This window comes from Corvus moneduloides, chromosome 12, assembly GCF_009650955.1.
Source record: "Corvus moneduloides isolate bCorMon1 chromosome 12, bCorMon1.pri, whole genome shotgun sequence".
Lineage (NCBI taxonomy): Eukaryota > Metazoa > Chordata > Aves > Passeriformes > Corvidae > Corvus > Corvus moneduloides.
In genome coordinates this window covers 9,295,531-9,320,636 of record NC_045487.1, presented here as the reverse complement: position 1 = coordinate 9,320,636, position 25,106 = coordinate 9,295,531, and the positions used below count along the sequence as shown (strand labels likewise).

Here is a 25,106-nt window from a genome sequence, read left to right as displayed (position 1 = left end):
AATGTATAAGAGATGTGGCCTTCACCTTGTTTGGCTTCTCTGAAGTATAATTTCCCCAAAATTAAACTAATCTACAAAAATTCTGTCCTGTGCTATTGTGCTCATTACATCTACGTGGAAAATATATAATCAATTTGAAACATAATTTTAGAGGCCTGATATTAAAATCACAAATCATGACACAGCATACCAGAAAATACACTTTCAGATTGTAAAAATCAGGGATGATACAACAGGGGTCTTAAATATATTAATAATTCTAAAAAGACATTTTCATGCTTCTAAGACATCTTACAGCAGCCTCTATGCTCATTTCTAAAAGAAGGGATTACCTGTGATGAATATAAACCGACTATTTGTGTATGATCTTCCCTGTGAGTGTAAGAAATAACCTGGGATTCCAGTCTGACCTCTGAGACATGTTGAAATTAAATACCTAAAATGTAGGTGTTCACTCTGAAAACTGGTATTTTTCAGTTTCTGCAAAATGATTTTTCCAGGTTAAAATTGCTGTTTCAGATTGCTTTGAGACTACATATTCCTTGCTTTTGCTTAAAACATCTTTAGAGACCTTTGCAACCGAAACATAAAACTTTAAGTTGTGGGGAACTTTGTCTATAAAGGCAATTATTCATATCTTTAACATATACTTCAGCCATTCCAACTGTACCCTGAGGAAATGTTAATTTTTAAACTTTAATGTATTATTTTAATGTAACTTTCTCTGTTACTATTTCTGCCTTATTCTCAATTTAGGAAGCTACTTGGAAAACCCTACTAAGGTAAATTCCATGCTAGTTTAAGAAGTCTTCCTTCCTTAAGAAGTTTATCTATGTACATACCTAAGTAGTGTAAGTTCCTATAGAATTTATATCACTTTGATGAAAAAATCAAAGTATTGTGATAATAAAATTTTGAAGTGTTTTGCCCATCTGCAGCATATGACGATAATTTCGTTAGACCTCTATTTAACTATGGTAATATATTATTACACTTATCTCACTCTTACAATGACATTCATTGTGTAGCCTTGGGTACCTCCCTTCACCTTCTGTTTTCCTGACTGTAAACCAGGAATAATAACAGCACAGCCAGGATTCACACACAGCCTCTCTGAGCCGTGCAGAAGGGCTTTGCTGGCGGTCAGGTCGTCAATGCATCCCCTCTAACCCATTCTTACCTTTGGCTTTCATTATGAGGCATAATGAAATTTCTACAGTAACGTTTAATATTAAATTCAAAACTGCACTTCTTGCCCAGTATCACCAACCATCTAAAGTTGCTAAGAATGTGAATTCTACTCAGAAAAAAACACAAACAAAACTCTTCTTTTGAGATTCAGGTAATGTTGGGGCATTAAAAGGAGTGCCCTCCTGACCTCCACTCATGTCCTGAGGCAGTAGATTGGGTTACTTGGTATCATTGTCTTGGCTTGGATAACTGCTCATAAAGTTACAGAGTTTTAAAATTCCTGCAACACCACTTATTTCCAGGAACACCTGCAGCTCTGGCTTCCATAGGCCAGTTTTAAATTTAGTAAAGAAATATTTCTTGATTTTTACTGCCTTTCTTACTAAAGTAACCCCATAATTTCTTGTGGACTGAATGGAGTCCTACCAATTCTGTTAACCACTGCAAAGAAGCAAGTTTTCATTTTCTGAACTTCTTTTTTTACAGATTAAAATCCTTCTCCCTCAAATAATAATATTTAAAAAAACTAATGCTGTATTATTTGCTATCATGTAATCATGAATTACACATCCAGAGTTTGAGTTTAAACAACAGATTTCAGAGATAATTAACTGTTCAAAGTAGTTCATGGTGTTATAGAAAAAGAGATAAATCCTTCGTTTTTTCTGGTATTGGATTTTTTCGTTATTACTGTTTATTTAATACTGCCCTTTGAAGAATTGAATATACTATAACATTAATCAAAATATAGGAAGTTGCTAGCTTAAGAGGCTTATCTTTATCTTCTGATCCGACAAATCAAATTGGGTTTCCTGTGGGGTTTTTTGCTTGTTCGTTCACTTTACAGCAAAGTACTGATCTAAGGCACATTTCTACATCACACTTACAGCCTTTACCAGTGATCAGATACATCATACTTCTGCTTAAACAGGAATGATGGTGAGCTACTTCATGGATGGAAAGGGGAACAAGCAGAAAGAAAAGGAAGTGGTTTTGCCTCAAGCAGCCAAGGTGAAATGTATGTTTAAACTTACCCTGAAAGCAGGAAACTTCACTACCCAAGCTTAGCAGTGCAACACTGTCTGTGTTTATTTTTCCCTGTACATGTAGGAAATGAGAAGGGATTTCCTTGGCACACAAAAAGCAATGGCAAGGTGACAATTTGGATGTGTATCTATTCACTATTGTCTCACTGTGCTACTCTAACATGCCAAAAAAGGGCTGGGGATGAGCACACCTGTCATGGAACTGCTGCGGGAGGTCTGGCCCGGGGTGAAGCCACAAGGGCCTGGCCCGGGCAGCAGGGTCCCAGCTCCTTCAGAAACGGTGTTTCCAAGCTGCCATACACATTTAGAAACTAAACAACTCTAAGAGCAGCTGAAGCACAAAAAGGGGTGTTATGTTCCCTGCTGTAAGGAGGAATGTGAGTGTGAGGAAAGCATAGGACAGACCACACTGCCATAGGTCAGCTGGAGTAGAGGCCTGCTCACCTCCCACAGCTCCCTCACGCAGGGGAAAACCACAGCAAAATGCTCCCTGGGTACTTAAACAGTGTCATTGCTTTTGATACACTTTAGTACTCGTGGATAACAATAGTAATTTAAAATATTAAATAACACCACCACCCCTGTGTGAAAATATCAGTGTGCCTACAACTATTTACCTGAGTTAAATTATATAGCAACAAGGAAACAAGTACTCTATAGACAATGCAATATGAATTTGGTGCTTGGGAAATGCATAATTATGTTTTTAAACACATAGCAAGCATTTTTCTTCCTTTGCTGTTGTGCTCAGGATGCTAAATATTTAACTTTATTCAACCAACGGTATCATCGAAATGAAATGAAAGATCCTATCACAGGGCCAATCCAACAGTTACACTGGGCTATTTAATTGTCTGGTTAACTCAAGCCAAAGTTCAGTGACCCACAGCAGGTGAAATTCTCAGTGCAGAGTGTGATAACATCTTTGTGATCAGAACAGCGTATGCTTTCCTAGCTCTTGTGCTCACAGAATTTCTATGTATTTCCAGTGGTAAAAAGACATAATTTTCCATATCTTGGAGAGAACAAAGTATCTTTCTGTGTAGCAAACACAGAAAAACTGATGAAACTTGAAGAATCAAGGGAAGAAAAAGGGTTAGATGTAGGAAAAAAATACTCTGAAGTTCTTACATTATAATTCTTCTTAATTTGTAATATTAAAGGAATGTAAGTATAAGTGAAAATGTAGCAACCTTGAAATAGTAAAGAGTAAAAACAATATCATTTTTTCTAGGAGGCTCCCCCACTTTTTACAAAGTTGCTAACTTAAGCCATTACATAAAATGGCAGTTGTGGCTTATGGGCATTATTCCATGAACAGTTTGCAGTTTCCTGTTCTTGTTCTTTGTGTTTCCATTGCTGCTGAGAATGTATCAGGTGCCTGCGTGCACTAATAACCCTTAATGACCCTCCACTCCACAGACCCTGCCTATAGGTCCAGGAGTCCATATAAGCTCAGGCCTGGAACTTCACCCACTACTTGACCTGTGCTGTCAGATTGCCTGTTTGAGTTCTGCCCTGGCCATGCCTGTGCTTGGCCATGTACCTTGTTGATACAGGCCCTGACCTATGGACTGACTTCCTGACATGACCCTGACTGACTACTGTGGTCCTGCTTGGTCACACTGGCTGTTTCTGATGATGCTTATCTCAATGGGCCTGATCCTGATCCTGACCTTGACATACAGACTGATTCCTTGGCTTCTTCTTTGGGCCAGCCCCCCCATCTGCCCAAAAACAAGAGCCTGGAGTGAACCCAGAGAAAGAAAATCTTCAATTTTCACTTTACTTTAGTTGTCACAGAACAAAATAAGGTGTGTAATGTAAAATAGCTGGGGTTTAATATAATATACAATGCAAATCTTGGGGTAGAATGGCTATTTAGGGAAATGGTTATTGGGTAGAAAACTTTAATTCATGAGGTCTTCTTCCTAGAAGTGCTATGAGTTCTTCAGCAAAATCAGTTTCTTCTAATTCTGATTGTTTTAAAAGGATTAATCAATTAGTGTAATGCTATTCAACATGACAAATGTAAAGGATTAAGCCAAGTCTTGCTCATAGACACTAAAAGCATTACATACAGAAACAAAACATTGCAATAGAGAAAAAGGGAATTTGAAACCAAATCTATTGATTCTGTTTTCTGCTTTACTCCTAACAATTCTCTTATTTTCTTACAGGCAAAGCTTTTGTGATTTCCTTAGCATGGATATCTTTAAGACTGCAAGAACCATTTTTAATTTTAACCACAAGGAAGTCAAGACTTTTTGAAACTTTTTGAGAGCATCTCAAAATTACCAAAAGCCTAGAAATCAATAATGTCACCTGGCAGGAGATGTGAGCTACTCAAATTCGAGTCAAGGTCCAGATCAACATGCTTATTGATTGTTTTGTTGGGGGAGGGAAGGGGAAGTTGTTTCCAGCATAGACTTCTCACAAACTGGCATGAGGCATTACATTCTGTCAAATATTCTCAGCTTTCCTACTTCACGCAATATTTGAAAAAATGTGGGCTTAGGCTCCTGAAGAGCGAGAAAGAGACAGACTAGATCACTCTGAAATGAATAGAAGTTGAATGCTTAATATGTTATAGTGGTTTTTTGTGAACATTTCTTTCTCGATGACCTGAACCTTAAATATGGTTCACAATTGAAACAATGAACAAAGTACTTCACTACTTGTTTCAGTGACTTCCGAAGTACTAAAATTAAGCCTAACCTTTTAAAATGGAAAAGCCACACGGTGGCAGGAGTGAACAAGGCATGTAAAAAACCTGCCCTGCTAAATTCTTCCCTCAGTTTTAACTACATAATGTTCCCTTCTACAGCACAGCTGAAGATCTGTGGCTGAATTTTTAAATCTAACAGGCACTAACATAATTAATTAGTTGCAATGTTTTAAAAAAAGTCCATAACTTCTAAGTTTCTGATACTACTCACCAACTTCAGCAGGAATTATACAGTAAATGTTAATATTACGGTAGCTTCTGAAATTACGTAATAGAGTTAAGATATGGAATCTGCAACCTGGTTTCAGATTGTCTACACTGCCATATATTCCCAGAGCATCAGTGATGCAGTGACTAGAAGCGATCCTCACACAACTATTCTCCTGTTGTGGCTCTTATGGTGACACTACCTAGTTAATGACAGGCCATAAATACTGCTTCAAATTCACAATTCTCCAAAAATGAAATATTTAGCCCTTAATTTTTCATGGAATGTGCTACACCATGAACAAGTCTGCTATGCAAAAATGAAAAGCCTGATTTTTCAGTTTAAGATCTAGCAAGAGCAGTCTAAACTTCCAATCCTCCAATTTACAACCATCTGGACATACCCTTCACTTCAATCACAATACACTGTAGATGTCTCAGTGCAGTTCACACTGTTTTCTAGTTAATGGCCAGTGGAAACAATGACGCACTTAGCTGCATATACTGTTAAGTACCTACACAGATGCAGCCAAAACTGAAGACGGACCAGTTACTTTTGCAATTAAGATATAGTTCTGATAGCTGACTTCTATTAGATAGAGTGGATTTTGCAGTTTAGCAGACGTATAATCAGGATTCCTAACTTAAGAGCTATGACTCTTTAACCTGTATTTGAAGACTTCATGGCATCTTTTTCATTAGTTCTATCATTTAAATCACTGACTCAACATATTCCATAAAAATAATTTTCATCTAATCTGAACATTTCTTCAACTTCAATCTATTTTAAAATGTTGAACCTTACTAAGAATCATCCACAGGATTTTTTAGCATATTTGATTTAAGGGGAAAGAAGACACAAAGGAATCCAATAGTATATGATTCTCTTATCTCCATACCTATCAGTGCAAGAACTTTCTTAGGAGTGTAAACAGTGTTGTAAAGTTTCTGAAATCCTGGTGTCCCTCATCATAGCCCTGGTCACACCCAGCTCTTAATGCTAACAGGAGCAGCAGAAGTTACTCACCCTCTCAGAGGATAGGCTTACGTCTCTCTAAACTCTGTTTTATTGGATTTTTTTTTTCTTTAACCTATTGACTACCAATGGAGATCACACTGAGAAGTTTTCTAATAAATAACTGTTTTAGTGATTAACTGATCTGACAAGAAAGCATTCATAAAAATCTTAAACTGCCTTACAACTAAATAGTTTTCACTTCCCTGTCTGTTCTCTTTTAATACTCAGCTTTCATGGCTGAACTTCTCAGTTTCATTCTAAGTCCATATATGATTCTTAATAATCTTGACTAACTTATTTCTCATAGTTCTCATTTCTCATATTTTACTCAAAAAAGCCAATAACTTTTCTTTGGCTTCCCTTTTCCTAATATAGGCAGAAAAGGGAGGAATACAAGAGCTGTACACTAACCTGTAGAGAAAACCTTCACCACCATTAATATTTGCTAATTTTGCATCTTCTAAAATATTTATTCTTTATCAGACTCTTGTTTGAATGTGAAAGAATTTGCATTCCTATGTTGTTTCTGTGCCATCTGTTAGCTTCCAGGTTCTTTTACCCTTTTCACCCCAGCACTGCAGGCAAATCTTTCATTTAGTCCTGTTAATTGTAACCCTAAGAGCTCCATAACTGCAGCCTGAACTGTCTTTAAAAAGTCTCATAACTTTTGCTTTACTTCTTCCTAGAAAATGTTCTGGTGGTTTAAAAAAATTATGTTTTTCTTTATTATAATGCAGTTACCCTGTTTCTGCTTTCAGATAAGGATCTCTGATTTCCCTTGTGCTACTCCTTAAATTACGAGTTGCCTGTAAACATTCACAAAGCTCCATTGTTTTAATCCCGATAACTGTTATAACTCTTTTACTGTGATGCCTACATAAACATTTTGATGTCAACAGGCAACAAATGGTGTAAGGCTGATGCTTTCTCTTTATGTTCTTTTCTATCTTCTTATATATTGGCTGTACAAACTAAAAATTCCTCAGACTTTCCTTCAATCCATTTAATACAAGATAAATTCACTTTAAGCAGCATGATTCTACTACAGTAAATGTGAAAAAATCCTGATGTAAATCCATGGAATGTTCACAGCAAGTTTCAGGCTGAGAAATACTGAAATGTTAAGAGATAAATGTTAGGAGATTATTAATTTTTACAAATGTGAGAAATTCAAACTATCTGGTCACCTCCTAGTACTCAGTGTTCTAAGCACTGTTGCACTGACTCTGCATCATGCTCCCTGTGCTTCAGTGTAGTCTGAGGTGATTTGACTCAGGTGACTGAAGTGGCTCTCTCTTAGCTCAGCCTTTTGCCTTGCTATGTCATGAGAAATAGCTGGATACTGAAACCACAGAGCAGACTTCATAAACAAGGGTGGAAAGATTAGGAAGTAAGAAAAAAAAAGAGGAACTCAAATGACATGAAGCCTCAGTTTTCTCAGAAGAATCTGAGTGTGTCAAGATTCACTAGGAAGACTGATCTCACCTCCAAGTCACTATTTTGATCTAGCTTCAACAACAGACAGATGTGAGAGCATGTTAGCACTGATGAAGTGATAAATCTGGCTGCATTACTAGACCTGATGTGTACCTGCTCAAGGAAGCAGCAGACAGCAGCATCAGCTTGTACTTTTAGGTTAGCCCTAATGGTGCCAGTTACATGACTGTTGTGTTGACAATATATTACATCACTGGGGGTTTTAACTGTGCCTACCAACATTGGCAAGAATTAACTCTATTTACTCTATATAAAAGTGAAATTAGTTAAGGTTGCTATATTAGTATCTTCTACTACTTCTCAAACAGCCTTCAAAAGAAACACAGATCTTAGAGATGGTTGTCTACTGGAGGCAGAACCAAGGCCATTAATAAGAACTTAAGAGGGACAGCTCTAGCTCCTTGATGGACCTCATGTTTTACAAGGACTTCAGTACTGCAGTCGTGAGTAAAAAGCAGTGGAGAAAAAATGTGAAAAATTAATATTGAGGCAGAAAATTCATGCACAAACTGATAGAAAGGAAAACTTTAGCTTGTACTAAAGTTTGTCTGGGTCTTCTTCCACCCTGTGAGTTGTGCAATGCTTGACTCCTTGTGGTCTAGAAGTTCAGTTGCAGAGCTCATGGGCTCATGAGATAGTAAATCTCCTCATCTGTTCTGTGTTGTTGAATAGCGAGTGATTGCTATCTCAAGAACATATTGCAAAAAACAGCTTCACTTTTTTATGAGTAGATAACTGGAGTTGCTGTTTTTTTTGTGAGGTAATGTCACATTGCTATATTGAATGTACTATAGCAATTAAAAGCCATTAGAGGGGTGAAAAAGAGTGGTAGGTAAAAGATGGGGTAAAGTCTAACGGGTTTCATCTGTTGCTTACTACGTGCTGCAAACAAGACCTTGCTATTGAAGGAAAACCCTCTGTGCTGTGGACTTTTCTACTATTCAGGAGAAAAAATACTTTTTTGATAACAAGCAGGAATAACAAATATATATGCAAAGTTTAGAGAAATACTCTTCCATTAACGGCTAAGGATTTTACTTCCTCATGTTTATTTTAGTTTATAAGCTAAATTAATACAACTCAAATATCCTTTACTGTGACACAATCAGACTTAAAAAATTAACTTCTAGTTAGTATTTGTAATTTCTTTGTAAAGATGAGTAATGTAGCTATTTACCAGCTGTCCAGAACAGGGTATATGAAATTACAGTATGCTTCGTAATCAGTAGTTATCTTGATCTTATTACAAATTATTGACTTAAAAATTAACAAAAGTAAGCATAAAATATGTTAGGCACAATTGAAATAAATAAAACATCAAAAGCAAACACTTGATGCCATGCAGTTTTTCACAGTGAGTTTGCACACATTCACAAAACTAAAGACCTTGCAAATACAAGTCTTATTGGTTTCTTATGGCAAAGTCCACTATTCCATAAGAGAAGAAAAAAATACTGCTTTTATTTGCAAGGCAAAGTTCTTATGATATTAGAGACTTTGTACTGCTGCCATAACTTTCTTACACATAAAAAATAATACCAGGGACCTCTTCTTCCTCCTCACCTGAGCATGATCCAATTCCCCCATAATTTAATAGACATCTTGGAAGCTTAACTTCTTTGAATCAAAAATTTTGAGGATACTCAAAGTATATATATTTAATACACCAATAGTTTAATTGCCACTGAAGCATGCAATGTGTTTGACATCAAATATAGCATGCAGTCTGCAGTGATGTTAGTCATACCACACAGTTCTCATACCTCCCGCTTCTTCTGGAGGGATGTCACACTCCACATTTGACTTGTTCAAACCTACTACCCCAAGATAATGCAGTAAATGAGCTTGACTGTGTAAACAACCCTTATTACTTTCAAACTTAAATAAAGTAATGAATAAAAACAACTTTAGATTTTCCATCAAGCCAGAAGAGTTTTGTGTCATTAGTACATTTAAAAACCATTCTAACCCATATAAAGAATTTAACTTCTTAAAACTTTAGATTATATAAGGATTTTTGAATATGCAGTAATTTTTTTTCTGAAGAAAAACTTAGTTAGAAGCTTTCAAAATCTCTCCTTTCCACATGCAGTTCTTTTCTGTTTTCTGCACACAGACTTTGTAGAAATCAGAAATAATTTTAATGGAAAGTTAAAATGCTGCATTTCTTACAATTTGAGCTTTTAGCTACCTTGCTGAGGCTCTCAGCAACAGTAGAATAGTGCTCATTTCATGATGGAAATATTACGTTATGAACTGAGTTGTCAATGCCAATTGTTATAAAACACACAAGAAAAAAACCCAAAAAGCTTTTCTTTATCTCCAGCTTTCCCTGAACTGCTCAATAAATGAAACTGAGAGTATGATGAGAAAGGACTGCTGAAGGAATGGCACAGATTATTCACTGTCAGAGATTTTCTGTGCCTATCAAAGGATCTTCATGTTTGGCTACAACCAGACTTCTTTTCTTGTCTTCCTCTGTTACAGTCTGACTGATCTGTTCAAACAGCTTTGACATCTTGGCAAACCTCAGGTGATTCTGAAACCTTCGTGCAGCAAAAGCATAAAGCAGAGGGTTAATACAGCTACTGATGAATACGAGTGCTCCAGAGATGTACACTCCTTTGTCTACAATTTCTTCCAGTGCCAAGGACATCGCCTCATTAGAGAGTTCTGTTTCAATTGAAATAATATCCAGGATGTTAAAGAGATGGTGAGGGACCCAGCACAGAATGAACGCCACCACAACGCTGGCAATGAGACGTTCTGATCGCTGCTTGGAGTGGTAAGTCATTCTGCTTATTCTTCTTGCAACACACACATAACAAGTGCAAATGATTAAGAAAGGGATTACAAAACCTGCAAGGGTCTCCAGCAGAAGATATGACACTTTCTGTCTATTAGAAGAGTAGTTGCGACACGTGCATAAAAGTCGACCGTTCGTTTCTTCTGTCTCTTGAAATGGAATGACAGAAATGCCAAAAGCAATAGACAGGAACCAAATGAGGAACACAATCAAAGAAATTTTTCCTTTTCTTCTGTACGTTTGAATTGTGAAAGGGTAAAACACAGCCATTAGTCGCTCCAAGCTGAGTGCCGTAATCAGAAATATACTGGCATACATGCTGCAGTAAATAATGAAAACCAGAATTTTGCAGAAGATGACTCCAAAAATCCATGAGTCAGCAAAGGAGTAAATCCAAACTGGTAAAGTGATCAGTACAAGGACATCAGCAATGGCCAGGTTCAAGATCAGCAGGACTGAAAGAGATACTTGCTTCATTTTTGTACAAACAGTCCAGATGACGATGCAGTTTCCAGGGGTGCCAATAATAAATGACAAGCTCAGTATTATGCAGACTACTGACCTCACAATATTCCATGTTGAGTTGACACTGCTTTCCTCAGCTTGACTCATTCTGGAAATTCTTCCGTTCTTGGTTGCTCTGCGCTCTGCTTTATTCTGAAGGTGTTGGCAAACTACTTGAAAGTTCTCCTCTAGCTGGTGTTCTGAAGGCTAATACAGACTATGAGCTCACATCCTCATGCTCACTCTTACAGACATCTGACCACATATGACAGTTCCGGTTGTTTAGGAGGACGGGTATTTTTGCATACAAAGCAAAAATAAAAATACAGTACAGGACCTGACTTTGCTGTTAGTTATACATCCATTGTGCTTCAGCAAATTTTAAAGCATGTTGCTAGTCTTTCTAAAGTGTCCCTATTTAAAGAAACTTGCTACTGTTGTGATCTTACTGATCTAATCAACGGCAGTGAGGAGAAAGAAACCCTTTTTATGCTATTCTATTCTTGCTCCTATGAATAAACTCAGCACTTTATAAAAACAAAAAAAAGAGGAGTGGTAGGTAAACTAAAAATGTGCATTACACGTTTGACATGAATTTTAAAGCACAAAAAAGTGTGCTTACTACCTTCATGTCATCTTTTTTAATTCTGCAGAAAAGAGTCAAATATATTTTAGAAATACCCTGGCATAAAGGAAATCAACACTTGTCCTATTTGTACTGTACCAAACAATAACCATCAGAATATTCAGTCTGGATGTAGAGTTATAGGAGATGCTTCATGTCAGAGAGAAAATACATCATTATGTTATTGTCCTGCTGTGCCAGCAATGGGCTATAACTTCATGACTTTTCCTAGGAAACTTGGTAGTCAGTGCAGTATTCAAATCCTAAATGAATCCTAAGTTCTTCAGAGTCTAGCCAAAGAGTATGAAACCATTTTGCTATCCTGATCTCGAAACATCTTTTGAAGTTCATTTCTAAAATGTTAAAGGAGGAACTAGAACAGCAGAGCCAACAGAAATATTCAGGAAGTGGAACTGGAAGGGTATTTACCATAAAAAAAGGTTCACAGAAACAAAGGAGTTATTTATAGCTTTCTTAAATTTAAGAACGTGACACAGATTATTTCCTTAATTTTACAAACCTGGCAAACACAGTGCATAGTATTAAGTCAAAAAGTATTTTTCACCATGGAAAAAGGATTGCAACATGAGCACCCCCAAAGCAGCTTAGCCAGTTTTGCTCTCATAAGAGTATAATGAGATCGAAAGCAAATCCAGAATAACCCCACTGAAGTAAGTATTACATCTTTAAAATACTATTTGTGTAATAAAGATTTAAATTGGGATTTAATCTGATACATGATTCCAGTTCCTTTTTTTTCACCACACTTAATGAGCATCGGGTAGGGGAAAATCTGAAACAAGTTGTTTGTATTCTGAAGGGAATTTCTGGAAACCACTTGTGAAAATTAACTAATGGGAGAAGTGCTGGGCAGTATCTCTTCTTCTAATGAAATCACCTTTACATACATTATTTCTCCAGAAGTACCTTCATAGACTATTTTTAATTTATTGCCAGTGGCATATCTAGATTGAACTAAATTGCAGATTTTTATTGGGAAAAAGATAATCAAGGAGAGATGTCCAGTATCTCTTGTCATCCAGTGCTACAGGGACTGGCAGGTTCTTTAAGTAAAGTCAATCTAGATTATGATTGTTGTGTCACACACCGATTATCAAGACTTTGACCTGAATTGCAGAGAACACAGGTGACTAAAAGCCTACATAACCAAAGGCTCTAGATAGTAAAGAAAGCTACACTGATTACAAGAAATTCTGCTTAACTGAAAGCTGGGATAATTGCTAAAAATCCTGTGCAGCAGTAAGGTACACTAACTGCTAGAAATTGTAGATAACAATAAGGTATGCTGATGAGTGAATTTTTACCTCATAATGAAGCTCCAATTGTAGCTACTACCTTGTCCTCGTTCTACCAAGGATCCCTAAAAGCACCTGTATGTTCTGTACCATTGTGTGACACCTCTGTAGGATTTTCCTCTCTAAAACTTTACTTTTGGTGGAAAAGAGCAGTTGTCTGAACCATTGGTATGAGTACAGTTCTAATCCAGTAGTGTATAGATCTGGCTGAACTTCCGGAGCATCTGCCCTTACATTTTCCAGAAACACGTTTCTCCACTTGAGTTGAAGTTTGCTTGCCAGACAGCCTCTGCCTCTGGCTGTATCTCTCATTTAAACAAGAAAACAAACGAATCTCTGAATTGCAGCCACAGCCTGGAACTTCTGTTTCAAAAAAATCCCAGAGAAGTGTTGAACTGCTAAGATTTCCTTGAGTAAGACTCTGAAGCCAGGCTATTAGACCAAATATCTCAGACATTGGAGTTAACAGTAGGTCAGGAGCATGTTTCTGAGCAGCTCTCTGTGACTGTTGGATCACTATGAAAACTTCAGACTGTAAGCTGTCTTTAATATTCTCTAAAAGTGTCTGGCTGCTATTTATCAAATTTACATTAGTAGCACACAAACTTTATGGGCAATTTAGCAAATATTCCCATTAAGAGGGGGAGCAATGTAATGTAGCCAATAACATGCTAAACACAACAGTGGCTAAACAATTCAGTATCTTACTCACTCTAGTGACCACATGTGGGTGGGCTTTAATGTATGAATGCATTTAGACTTTGGACCACAGAAGTTCTGGTCTACTCCATCACAGCAGTGAAACTAGGCTGCATCTGTGTGTTAAAAAAAACCAAAACAATTTATGTTTTTTGTGTGCATGCATATTATATGTAGTGCAACAACTCAGTCACTAATACAGGAAATTTTCTGTAAGTCTGTTACCTTTAGATTGGCAAATAACTTCTGAAAACTTTTCAAGCTCAAAAAGCCTGTGCTTGAATAGAGTTTGCTTCAGCTTAAGTATCAGGGCTGTGTTTCTCTCAACCTTCAAATTATTTATTTTACTCTGAATGAATGCATGAGCTTCCCTCTGGTGAATGCTCTATAATTTACACTACCCCTGAGCATTTTCCAACAGCTGTGTTTGCACCCCTAAATGTAAATTGTAATTGATATTTCCACCTTTTGCATATTTATTCTGAGAACCAGAGTTTCACTTCAAAATGCTAAGAGCCTCTGTTCAAAGTGTATCCACCCCTCCACGCAGTAAGAGCATCCCTGTAAGGATTTACAGAGTAGCAGATGCATGGCAAATCCAGAATGTGGAACTTGTATCTAGAACTCTACCAAGGAGACTTGTAAAACCCACTTTATATTTTGTCTTCAGAAGGATCCCCTGGATGATTGTCTAGTAAATGATTGTAGAATAATGATTATGAAGTATCACATATCTGCTGACACACTGCAGATTGATGTTATAACCTCATTTGTCTGCTAATATCAAAGGGAAGGAGTTATTAGTCTGAACCCCCCAGTTCTTCAGCCATTGAATCAAGGTGTATTTGCAGGTTTTGTACAAATGTCTTATAACAAACTCAATTGCATGTGCTACTGAGGACATTGTGGAAGTGCCACACTTAGCCTTGATCAAAGAACTATGGACTACTTCACAGCTGATCTAAACGTTGTTTTCTTGACTACAGGAGGGGCTCCTATATAAGGGATTTCATGGAGGTGTGCAGTAGCTAATAATGTCTCTGCTCTGCAATTACTGAAAAGGGAAGTGCAGTGTAGGAAAAGACACACAGCAGATATTTCTAAGGTTTTGCAGTGTTTGTGACAGCAGCCCATGGGGTAGCAAATCCAAATAAGAGCACTCCCAGTGCTGCTTTATCAGAGAGAAAATAACCTAGGGAAGAACTTGGGATCAGTTCCAGAATGTAATAAAAGATGTGTACTTTGCACCATGAAGTTTGAAATATTCTGTTCTGTGTGAATTGTTGTTAATCAGTATTCTAACATCATTAAAAATCTGTATTCCTTACCCAGCTCAGTAGTAAATAACGATAGTTTTATATGGCTGGATAGAGAAAATATTTCCTGTTCGTTATGTTCAGGGAAAACTGCTTTAGGACTTGTGACAGGGAAGTGCTTCCGAGGCACCTGTTGTATGTGCATCAGACATGCTTACATACCAGCACCCTTCTTGCCCTAACAGACTGATCACTGGTAATCAGAACATGTTCCCATGGTGAAAACCACAGAAAAATATTTTCCTTGTACAGACATACCAGGTGCATTAGATTAGAGGTCTTAATTAAGATAGTGTAGAACTGTATTCATAATTCTGACTGTAAGCAGGAATATGAATAACAATTATGCAGAGATTATGGAAAAACCTATAGATACCTTTTCTTGACATTATGAACGTATACAGTTTTAGTGTCCTGTTCCAGGACAAGATTTTGAACAGAAAATACATAGATTTGTTACAATCGAGGGCAAGACTGGCCTGTTCAGTATCAGCTACCACTAAGGAGCTATTTGTACACAAATTGTTGCTAGCCAAAATCCTTAACAATACAAGCATATCTGGCACGATAGTTGCTACTGAGTAAATCAAATACACTGTTTACATGCTCCTCCTTTTGAGTAATAAGTTACAGATGACAATACTGCTTGGATGACTTGCTGCTAAGTATTACTTGATTTATTTTTTTATAGTTTAGCCAAATCTACTGCCATTTCCACCTTGTTTACTGGGATTGCACAGAGATATTATTTTGCTATATGATCAATGTCTCTTTTTGTTATTCAGCAGTGATGAAAGAAAGTTTTTAGCAAAGCACGTCTCAGTGAAAGACCTGTGATTAAAAACCCACAAACAGATACCCTGCAGTGCCTGAGCAGCAGCACCAGACGGCAGCTGTTCTGCCCGCGTGGAAGGGGCTGTCCGTGCACTTCTGTGTTTGCAACACAGGGCGGCACTGGGAAATCATCCCTTGGTTTTTGGCTGAGCCTGCAGGCCCGGCGGTGCTGCCTTTCTCTGCACAGGGTGCACGACGTTCAAGGCCATGGGTCTCCACAAAACTGATTCCTTTGCATAAGAAGGTTAGGTGATTGTGATTAAAATGCCAACAAACTTATGGAGAAAAATCACAATGTCTTTTTTTTGTCTTGTACATCACATGATTTTCGAAATACTTGTATTTCTACCTCTCTGCATTCTGTTTTGATACATATCCATTTCCAGTGCTACATTCTGTTTTACCTGATACAGTACGGACAGCTCCCTCTGTGACAAAAAATAACATTCCTTTTAAGAAATAATTTTCATTTTCTATCCCTCTGAAGGAACAAAGTTTGGAAAGCTGGTAATTATATTAACAATTGGTTCTTCAGTGTAGTTTCCATTTGTGTCTTCTCTTTGTAAAGCAGATCACATTGTGATCTCTTGGGTTGTGAAACAACCCTGTTCAGCAGATTTGAGCACCTTTGAAGACTTATTTAATTCCTTTATTACACACACCTTAAGCTTGGGTCCCAGTGTGACATGAAGTCTTGATTTTGTGGCCTTGTGTCAGGAGGCCGGTAAACTGTGCTGAAATTAGAAAGACTGTACTGATTTTATGGGGAACACAAGGATCTTTCTCCTGCTCTGTAGTAGGCACCATGTGTGTTAGGAATGCCTGGGTGCTCAGTCACTTAGTAATTAGCATACCTGACATTCTTTTCTGCATAGCCAGAGAAACGAGCACCCTGTGCCATGCTGCTCTTCAGAATGGTCTTGTCCAAGCATTCTTAATCTGAAACAAAAAGTAATCAGGATTGATTCTGAGATGCTACACAGAGCTACACTAACAGCTATTTAGTAAACACATATATATTGTACACACATAATATATTGTATGGAAATAGTGTAAGATATGCAAACTTCAGGCACAGGTAATTTTTTATCATTCTGTAATGTGAGCTATTGTTTCTGTAGAACTTTTATATAATATTAGAAATGACTGAACAATGATAACTTCTCTATTAAATGAAGCAAGTGCTTTCACTGGAAGAAAGTGGTAGCACCATTTTCTTAGTTAAAAAATTAATTATTTATGGAATTTAATAGAATGTAAAGCTAATAGACTGTAAAATCATCTGATGTCATACTTTTCCTATATTTGACTCTTGAGGCTAATTATGTGATCTGGTTTTAGGCAGAATTATTTCTTATGTTCTAGTGTTAAGTCAGATCAAAAAGTACTTTTAGCCCAGTATCTCGTCTCTGGTAGCAGCCACAAGCAGGTGCTTAGAGAAGAATGTAAGAACAAGCCATTTGTGTCTATACTTGTCCTACATATACTCTGGCATTCAGTGAATTACAGCTGAGGAGTTTCCTGAATCAGGGATGGTTTCTGTGTGTCTAATAAAGCTTTGTGGACATTTATTCTGTAGACTTCCTAAGCCCATCCTTGAAGTCATGTGAACTTTTAGCGCTGCAGCTTTGATCCACGCTGTGTGAAGACCCACCTCCTCTTGCTGGTTTGCTGGTCTCCTGTTGGCTCCAGCTGGCTCCCCACAGTTCATATGTTGGAAAAAGAGTGAACAGCACATCCATGTTCATCCTTTCCACAGTCCTTCCTTGATTAAACCCTACATCTGTCAGTCATTTCTTAGTTGCAGACTGAAGAGTTCTTACACACATGAATATACCTATATACCTTCCTATACCCCATACAGAAATCGTCCCATGCTTTTCATCATCTTCTCACTGTCTCTTCATTCAGGTATTTTGTTTCTTTCAGACAGAGGACCAGACAACAGACTAGTTCTGAAATTCAATAGTTCAATTAAATCACAGCGTGCTGATGACGGAAAGCAAAAGAAATCGAGACACACAGAGGTCAAAGTTCCCTCATCTCCAGTCTGTCTCACCCTGCTGCAGTGTAACAGGGCTGGCCATACTGCACTCAAACATGTTGGGTTTTTTGGCTTTTTTTTTTTTTTCTAATTGGGGATTAGTTTAGTTTACATTCAAACCACAAAAATAATAATTAGCTTTTGTCTTTCTCAATGCCAGTCTGTGCTCTAAGACTTAGAAGACTTTGTTCCAAAGGTCACTGTGTCATTCTTCCTTCATTTACTCCAGATGCTCCACAATCATAGAACTCCTCATGTGATGCAATTACCTTGTAATCCTTAAACCATAGGTTATCCTCTGACTGGTAGAGCTTTTTATCTCTGCTGTGTCCCCTATTCTGTGCTTAAACCACTATAAGTCAAGTATAATCTAAAATTGCCATTATTTGGTATTGTATGAAAGGCAGCTTTAATTGCATCTGTTACTTTTTTCTTGGTAGCTTTGTGTCTTGTTATGTCTGGCTGTGTGGGAAGCATTTAATCCTCTATGGTATTGAATTGTATCTCTTTAATATCTCTTCTGACAAAGCAAATGTGTGACTACTCTTTCTCTCATGATTGTTGTTTTCCTGTCTTTTGAGTTTGTGACTATTCACCAAGTCCTGTGGTATCTGCCCACGGTGTCACTGAAGCTCTCGCTGCAGCTGTGCTGCCCTGGCTCCCCTTGGGGTTAGCTGCATTTACCTCATGTTGGCCCAGCAAAGTGTTTGCCATGTGCAACATACCCTGATACAAAGGGTTGGTTTTTGGCACATTCTGAGGTCTGTTAGTGAGTGAAAAACAGACAACATAGTATGGAAAACATGGCTAAGACTCTTGCTAGACACTGCTGATGAGTATCCATTGATAAAATTACTAGGGATCCCCCTTGGCATGACAAATCACAGATCCAGTCACAAACTTTACCCATGTTCTAGTCCTCTGATGGAAGTTTTGAACAGTGTTAGGCTCAATTTTATAATTTAGGAGATTTGCTAGGTTGTTGTCATTATGTAATACTGACTTCTATAAAAGTTTATACAGATATCAAGAAGACAACTGTAAAGGATATAAAACCAGATTTTAAACACACATTTATAAAGAACTCACATTTTAAACACTATTAGTCTTTCTGTGTTATCTGAGAACAATCATCTTGTGTAAACACAAAAGAAAAACATCAGTACTGTCTAGCAGATTGCCAACATGAGGAAATACCCAATAAAACAGAGTAAGAGAGCAGCTTTGAGAGAACTGTTTTCTGCAGCTAATCAATGCATCTTTGCAGCACACAAACACAGCAGAACCATCTTCACAAGTTATGTTAGAATGAGGTACAAGTAGAAGAGTTGAAATTGCTTCATAATGGTACAACCTTTTACAGGAACGCTCATGTATTTCTTGCTTTCAGCAGAAAATTTGTTTTCATGTCACATGATAGCAGTACCCATTTTTTACTGCTTCTCTGGCTTGTAATCTGAGCAGCTTCATTCCCAGCTGCCAAGCACTGATAGCCAAATTCATTTCACCATACCATGAAGAAACTCTTATGAGTGTGAGTCTATTGTCATTATAGCATGGCAACAATATTTACAACATCTCAAGCTGTCTTTAGCATACTAATTTAAAAAAAAAAAATTTCCAACTAAATCCATCTTCTCAAAGTACTATGTCCAGATAGCCTTTGGTAAGCTTCCCATTTCTAATATGTCCACAAGGGTCTCTAAAATATCATTACTCAGGTTAAAACATGACAGGTCAGTTCACTGCTGCCTCTTTAATATGTCCTTTATTCAGTGTTGTTACCAGGAATGTGTTAAAGGAAATGGCGGAATTTTATTAGAATATTCATTTGACATTCACTTATTTGCCCAACAGAACTAACAAAATAATTGTCCTGATCCAAATTTGATCATAGCTATGATTCGAACAAAGGATTAAAATAATGACCTTCAAAAGTCCCTTCCAACCTGAATTTCTCTGTAACTGTATTTTTGCACTGACATGTTTGATAGAGCCTCACATGATGCTACTCATGATGCTGCTGATTCAGCCATTGCCCCATGATTAACTGTTCCCACCTGCCTGTGTTCCTCAGTCTAGAAGGAAACTGTGTCCTTACAGGAATCATCAAGCAATACTTTATAACTTAATCTGCCCAAAGGACGGGACAGTAAAGTGCCTGTGCATTTGTAGCCTATCTCTTACTGTAGAACATGGTACCAGCAAAACAGCAGATCAGGCATTTATTTTTACATTCAGTGGCAGTCAAAATTCAGATCTTAACAATTAATTTTGTTAATCTTGTTAATTTTGTTTGTTTTTAATGTTAATCAAGAAACTTTGCTAAAATGTGGGTCTGCTAAAATGTGGTCTGTCCTATTTGGTTTTTAAGTGTAGTCAGTTTTCCTATTCATATCTAGTTTTTAATGTGATAATCTGGATTCAAAGGATAGAAAATAAATGGGTGGTCTATGGACATTACATCTTCACATCTAAGATGACATTTGCTTTACAGATGTATCTTTTGGTGGGATTGCATACACATTTCAGAGCCAAAGAGACATAATTATAAAATGAAGAAAAAAATCTTTACATATCTTTTAAGCTCAGGTAAACTCTCATTTTTTAATGCACCAACTAAAGAGGAACTCTCAGATTGTTTCTTACAGGCTGAAGCGAAGTCTCTCAACAAATGTGATCAGGGTCAGATGTTTTTCCATCCTTCAGTGTTGGAAAAATTTAGCACCGAAAATGAGTGAGTGAAACCTTATGGAGACTAGGCAAAGACTAACATCCCCTTCAATACATTACTAAATTACTGACACCAGTTTCAGTTCTTCTGGACACACTTGTGTTTGCAGAGATGGATTCACTTTTGTCAGTAATCCATCGGATGCAGAAGTAGCAGTGTTGTGTCTCTTCAGAAGTAGCTCTGAGCTAGCAGATTTCCTAAGCCCTGTATTTCTCTGTGACTTCCCTGACACCCTGTCCGGCTGGGATACCAAACAGGTGTGACACTGGATGAAACTGCTCATTAAACAGTGGGCTCTTGCCTTTTCATTATCTGTGGACTAGAATCCTGAAATGCTGCTGCTTGACTCATGTCACTGTGCCCTCTCCAACCACCCTAATTCTTGTAAGACTTGTTAAGCATGCCAAATTCTGCTTTTTCTCCAAATCTTCTCTTCACAGAAAAAAGTACCTTGTCTGCAGATTACAACCACCTTGACAGCTTTCTACCTCAGAGGGCCTCAGTTTCTCTGCACAGCAAAAGGTGTCAGGTTCTACCACTCTTGCAATGTGCTGGGAAGTTGTACTTTGTGGGAACTTGTGCAAGACATAAACTGTCCCTGAGGGTTCAACCTACTCAGTTTTCATCACAACATGGATTATATTTTCAACACTTTTCCTCATATATTCATCCTACACAAAATTGTATCTCCCCTTTTCATCTTCCCATGCCACCCTTTATTTTTAAATTTTTTAAAATTCCATATATTGCCTAGCTCCAATTCCAAAATTCTTCAGTAGTCCAACCCAGAATACCAGCTCTGAGTAAATCTTGAGTAAAAGTCCCACTGTTTAAGTCTGAGCATTCTTGCTAAAAATTTCTCACTCACAGATTCTAACAAAATTCTCTTTGAGCAGGAATTCTGAAATTCAGCTTGTCAGTAATTAAATCTTCACAATTTACTATGAAGCTCTATTACATGGATGGTTTACAAGGACAAACTGATTTGCTTTAGCAAAACATGAGTCAAAGGAGTAATACGATCTCTATTATATGGCTTAAAGGTTTGAAGATAGAGAGATGACAGTGACTGTTAATCTGTTAATTGTGGTTATCCTACCCTGGCTCTGAGTTTGTGGGTTGATGTTTATGTAAGTCTATATTTCAGTACTCCCACTACCCAATTGCCCTCTTCCCTTTTTTCCAGTCCCTCTTTGACACTGTAACCAAATTTAGCCAGAAAGACAACGAGGAACACAAGTTTTGTTTACAGTCCTAATGCTACTGAGCAGAACCATAGGCAACAATATGGAAGTGGATGTGAAGTGCTGAGGAAGCAGGGAGAAGTGAAAGGAGGAAGTGTCTTTGCAGCCCCAGTTCAAATATGTCAGATTGTGCCCTGGGACTGTGCTACTGCGCTGAGGTGCAATGACAGAGTAGATTTGTGACAACACTTTTGGTTGTCTTCAAATCTTTCTTTGAAACTGGCTGTCTTCTACTCGTGTAACTCAGCACAGTCCTGTTTGAGGGTATTTGAGCCAATACAAACACCACTTAAATGGCAAGGATCAGAGGCAAACAGAGAATTCTGTTCAATCAAATAAAAGACATTTAAGCAAACAGTAGATTTCTGGAAAGGATTGTTACTTTTAAATAACCAGTGTGCAAACTCATATCCAACTCACAATTTTTGTCAAGTTGCCAGTGAAAGCCCTCAAAAAGTCTTAAACAAAGATAATGCTACTGACACCGTAGTTTCTGGTGTTTAATATAATTTATTTCTATGGTGTGGATTTTTTGGAAGAAGTAAAGAATATTTTCTTAGAAGATGGATTATGAACATAAAAAAAAAATTCTACAGTGGTAACACACTGGCCTCTGAATTATGGATAATGATTTTTTTTCATTTCATACATAAGTGAAAAAGATGCAGTACTCCTTTTATCAGTAGTTCAACTGTAACAACTTCATTTTCCATTTCTAGGCAGCTTTGGATACGAAACATGTGAAGGAAGCAGTATATAGAATGAATTTCATAAAATAATAACCCGGCTGGCATTTTACTGGCAGTTCAGATATGTAGTTCTGTTGGTTCTGTTATTCTTTGAATCTGCCTTGGGTGATGACTGGTAGATTTCTGTGTGGCCACACAGGGTCATGTTCCCGAACTGCTGTTGGGAAGTCATGCCCTGTTGTCAAGTCATTCTCTGTGGAGAAAGAGCTGGATTGCTCTTCTAACAAAACAGCCCCTGGAAATAGTTACACTGACTCAATTAATAGCAGGGTATCATCAGCTGGAAAGCAATGCCGTGTGTCCAGGCTCCTGGGTTTGTTGGTGTGAGTGACAACAGGACCAGGCACTCAGTGTGAAAACAGAAATTTGCTGTGCATATTTAAACCTTACAAAGGCAAAGAGCTTAATTTACTTTGTGTTTAAATGCAAATGGTCCTGATCTCACAAAAGGACACAATAAAAGAAAAAAACCAACATACACTACTTGATTCACCAGCTGAAAGACAGTTATCTAAAGAGCCTGGGGTTGCAGGAATAGCTATTATGTGCTTAGAAGCCTTTTCCTGGAACAGAATTAGATGGAAAGTATTTTAGTGAAGTGCGAAGACATTCCCAGCTGTCAAAACAGCACAGAGATTTGTAAAGGAAATATTAAGATTGGTTTGAAGACATCTTGAGTAGAATTGATGAGGAAATGGTTACAGAAGTGATACCTATGTGATAATCAATAGGAGCACTTGTAAATGCCGACAAATGCAAAGTGTACATCAAGCCCAAAAGGCCTGTGCTTGAGAGGCCTACAGCAAGGCACAGAAAATCTGTCCCAAGACGATGCTTTGATGCCACCCGAGAAAACCCACAAGATGAAGAGGACTTGACAGGTGTCATTCCTTGAACCTTGCGTCACAGCACAAGTGATCCCAGCCAGGCTATTTGGACATGTGCATTTTGGGGCTTTTGACTACGAGAGAAAACTGATTTCAGACACAGTCATTCTTTTAAATACTGTTTTACCCTCCCATAAGGTCTTTTGCTGCATTTTGTAACTTTTAATTCGTACACCAGGTTCACTGTTGCAATCAGTTTTAGTCAGTCATACTTGCACACCCTGCAGTTTGTTTTAGTAGGTGGTCATTTCATGTCAGCACTTGCACAGTGACTAAGCACCTGTCTTTGGATTTGTTGGATGTAAATACACAAGGTGTGGCTGCTGCCTAGAAAAAGGCGAGTCTAGATTTAGCCTTAGCCTTACCCTCCTTAAATGATTTGTTGCTTTTTCTTCTCTTATTTCAGGAGGAAGATGTATTCTTCTCCTTCCATGTCAATGCCAAGACAACATAATTTTTCTAAACTCCTCTCAGTAGGCTGTATATCTGATTTACCAGATTCTGCCTTCACACACAAATCTCTGACACGTCCATCTTCAGGAATCACAGAAGTTGTTGAACACTGAATTCAGTGAGGCAAGAAGAATTTCAATTTTATATCTTAGTTGGTAGGAGTTACCAAGTCACTGAGTAGTTTTCTACTTCTATTTGTCTTTCACTCACATGTCTTCACTTGTTATATTGTTCATGGTAGTGTATTAACCATTCAAGGTAGGAACATTTCTGAAAATTAGGGGGGATGTAAGAAGCTGTGAAGCAGACAGTGCAGTGCTCCTGTTGCAAAATAACCTTATCAGAAATAGCTTTATCCTGAGCATGAATTGATAACATCTGGCTCAGAAAGTGTGTTTCCACAGCAACAGTAGATATATGAGTGAATCAAGGAAACCTTGTCTGGCCCATCAGCACAATCATTACTGATCATGAGCTGTTGTTACACTGGTTCCAAGTACCATTTTTTTGTCTGTTTAGTTTCTTCATCTGTGGATACCCTTCCTCGTTCCTCTCCACACAAAGACATCCACCAAACTACCTGTACACCAAAGAGAGCACGTAGCCCCTACTAACTGGTATTGCTGAAGCACAAAGGCTTACAACCCTTCTGGTTCCAAATTACTGTAATTACAGGTCTGCCTGTTCTTGTTACATATTTAAAGGTCTAATGATTTTTTTTTCCCCTCTCAGTATTGCCAAACGCCTGATCTCAGGGATCCTCTGTACCAATTAGCTCTCATGTTAGTCGGGTGTTGCCTGAAGTGCAGATATGCCCATGAGCTTCTATATCAGATACCCCGTCCTTTGACCGTGTAATAGTAAAATTCCCAGCTCTCCCATGTACTTTGGCTTTCCCTTAAACCATTCTGACCACGCCCCTTATGCGCTACTTATTTTTAGACATGTTTTGCAGCAAACGCCCATTACTTCGCTGTTAGAATTTATCACGACCGCACAACTGTAGACGTAACAGTGAGAGACAAACGCTCTCCTCCCTCAGCACGTCTCCCTCCTCAGAGCGTTCTGTCGGCCCCAGCCCGGGGCTGCGGGGTGCCCTCCCTACCTGTCGGCCACACTGACAGGGCTTTCCGCGGGGAGATCGAGCTCCCACAGCCAGGGTCGAGCGGCGGCCGGTCGGGCCCTCAGCGCTGGGCGGTGACGCGAGA

General features: G+C 38.0%; 1 protein-coding gene and 1 long non-coding RNA gene across 9 annotated transcripts in view; both read right to left on the bottom strand.

Annotated features, from left to right (window-relative positions):
* The window catches only part of LOC116449947, a 47,560-nt gene extending 22,455 nt beyond the window's left edge, over positions 1-25,105 (bottom strand). For 7 of the 8 annotated variants that reach the window (XR_004242603.1, XR_004242600.1, XR_004242597.1 and 4 more), the window contains exons 1-2: positions 25,004-25,105; positions 16,642-16,726 (exon numbers count right to left, since the gene is read on the bottom strand). This is a non-coding gene — a long non-coding RNA (uncharacterized LOC116449947). Of the gene's footprint in view, positions 1-16,641; positions 16,727-17,441 lie in introns of all 8 variants that reach the window. The other variant, XR_004242602.1, reaches the window with a different exon arrangement.
* On the bottom strand, positions 8,706-13,622 carry LOC116449946 (leukotriene B4 receptor 1-like). Its single transcript, XM_032121933.1, has one exon. The coding sequence runs from the start codon at positions 11,103-11,105 to the stop codon at positions 10,095-10,097; it is 1,011 nt and encodes a 336-aa protein (XP_031977824.1). The 5' UTR covers positions 11,106-13,622; the 3' UTR covers positions 8,706-10,094.
* Position 25,106: the final 1 nt, after the last annotated feature.

Bases quoted from the DNA above. Each gene is read 5' to 3' on its own strand.
- LOC116449946 (XM_032121933.1), bottom strand. From the start codon at position 11,105: ATGAGTCAAGCTGAGGAAAGCAGTGTCAACTCAACATGGAATATTGTG.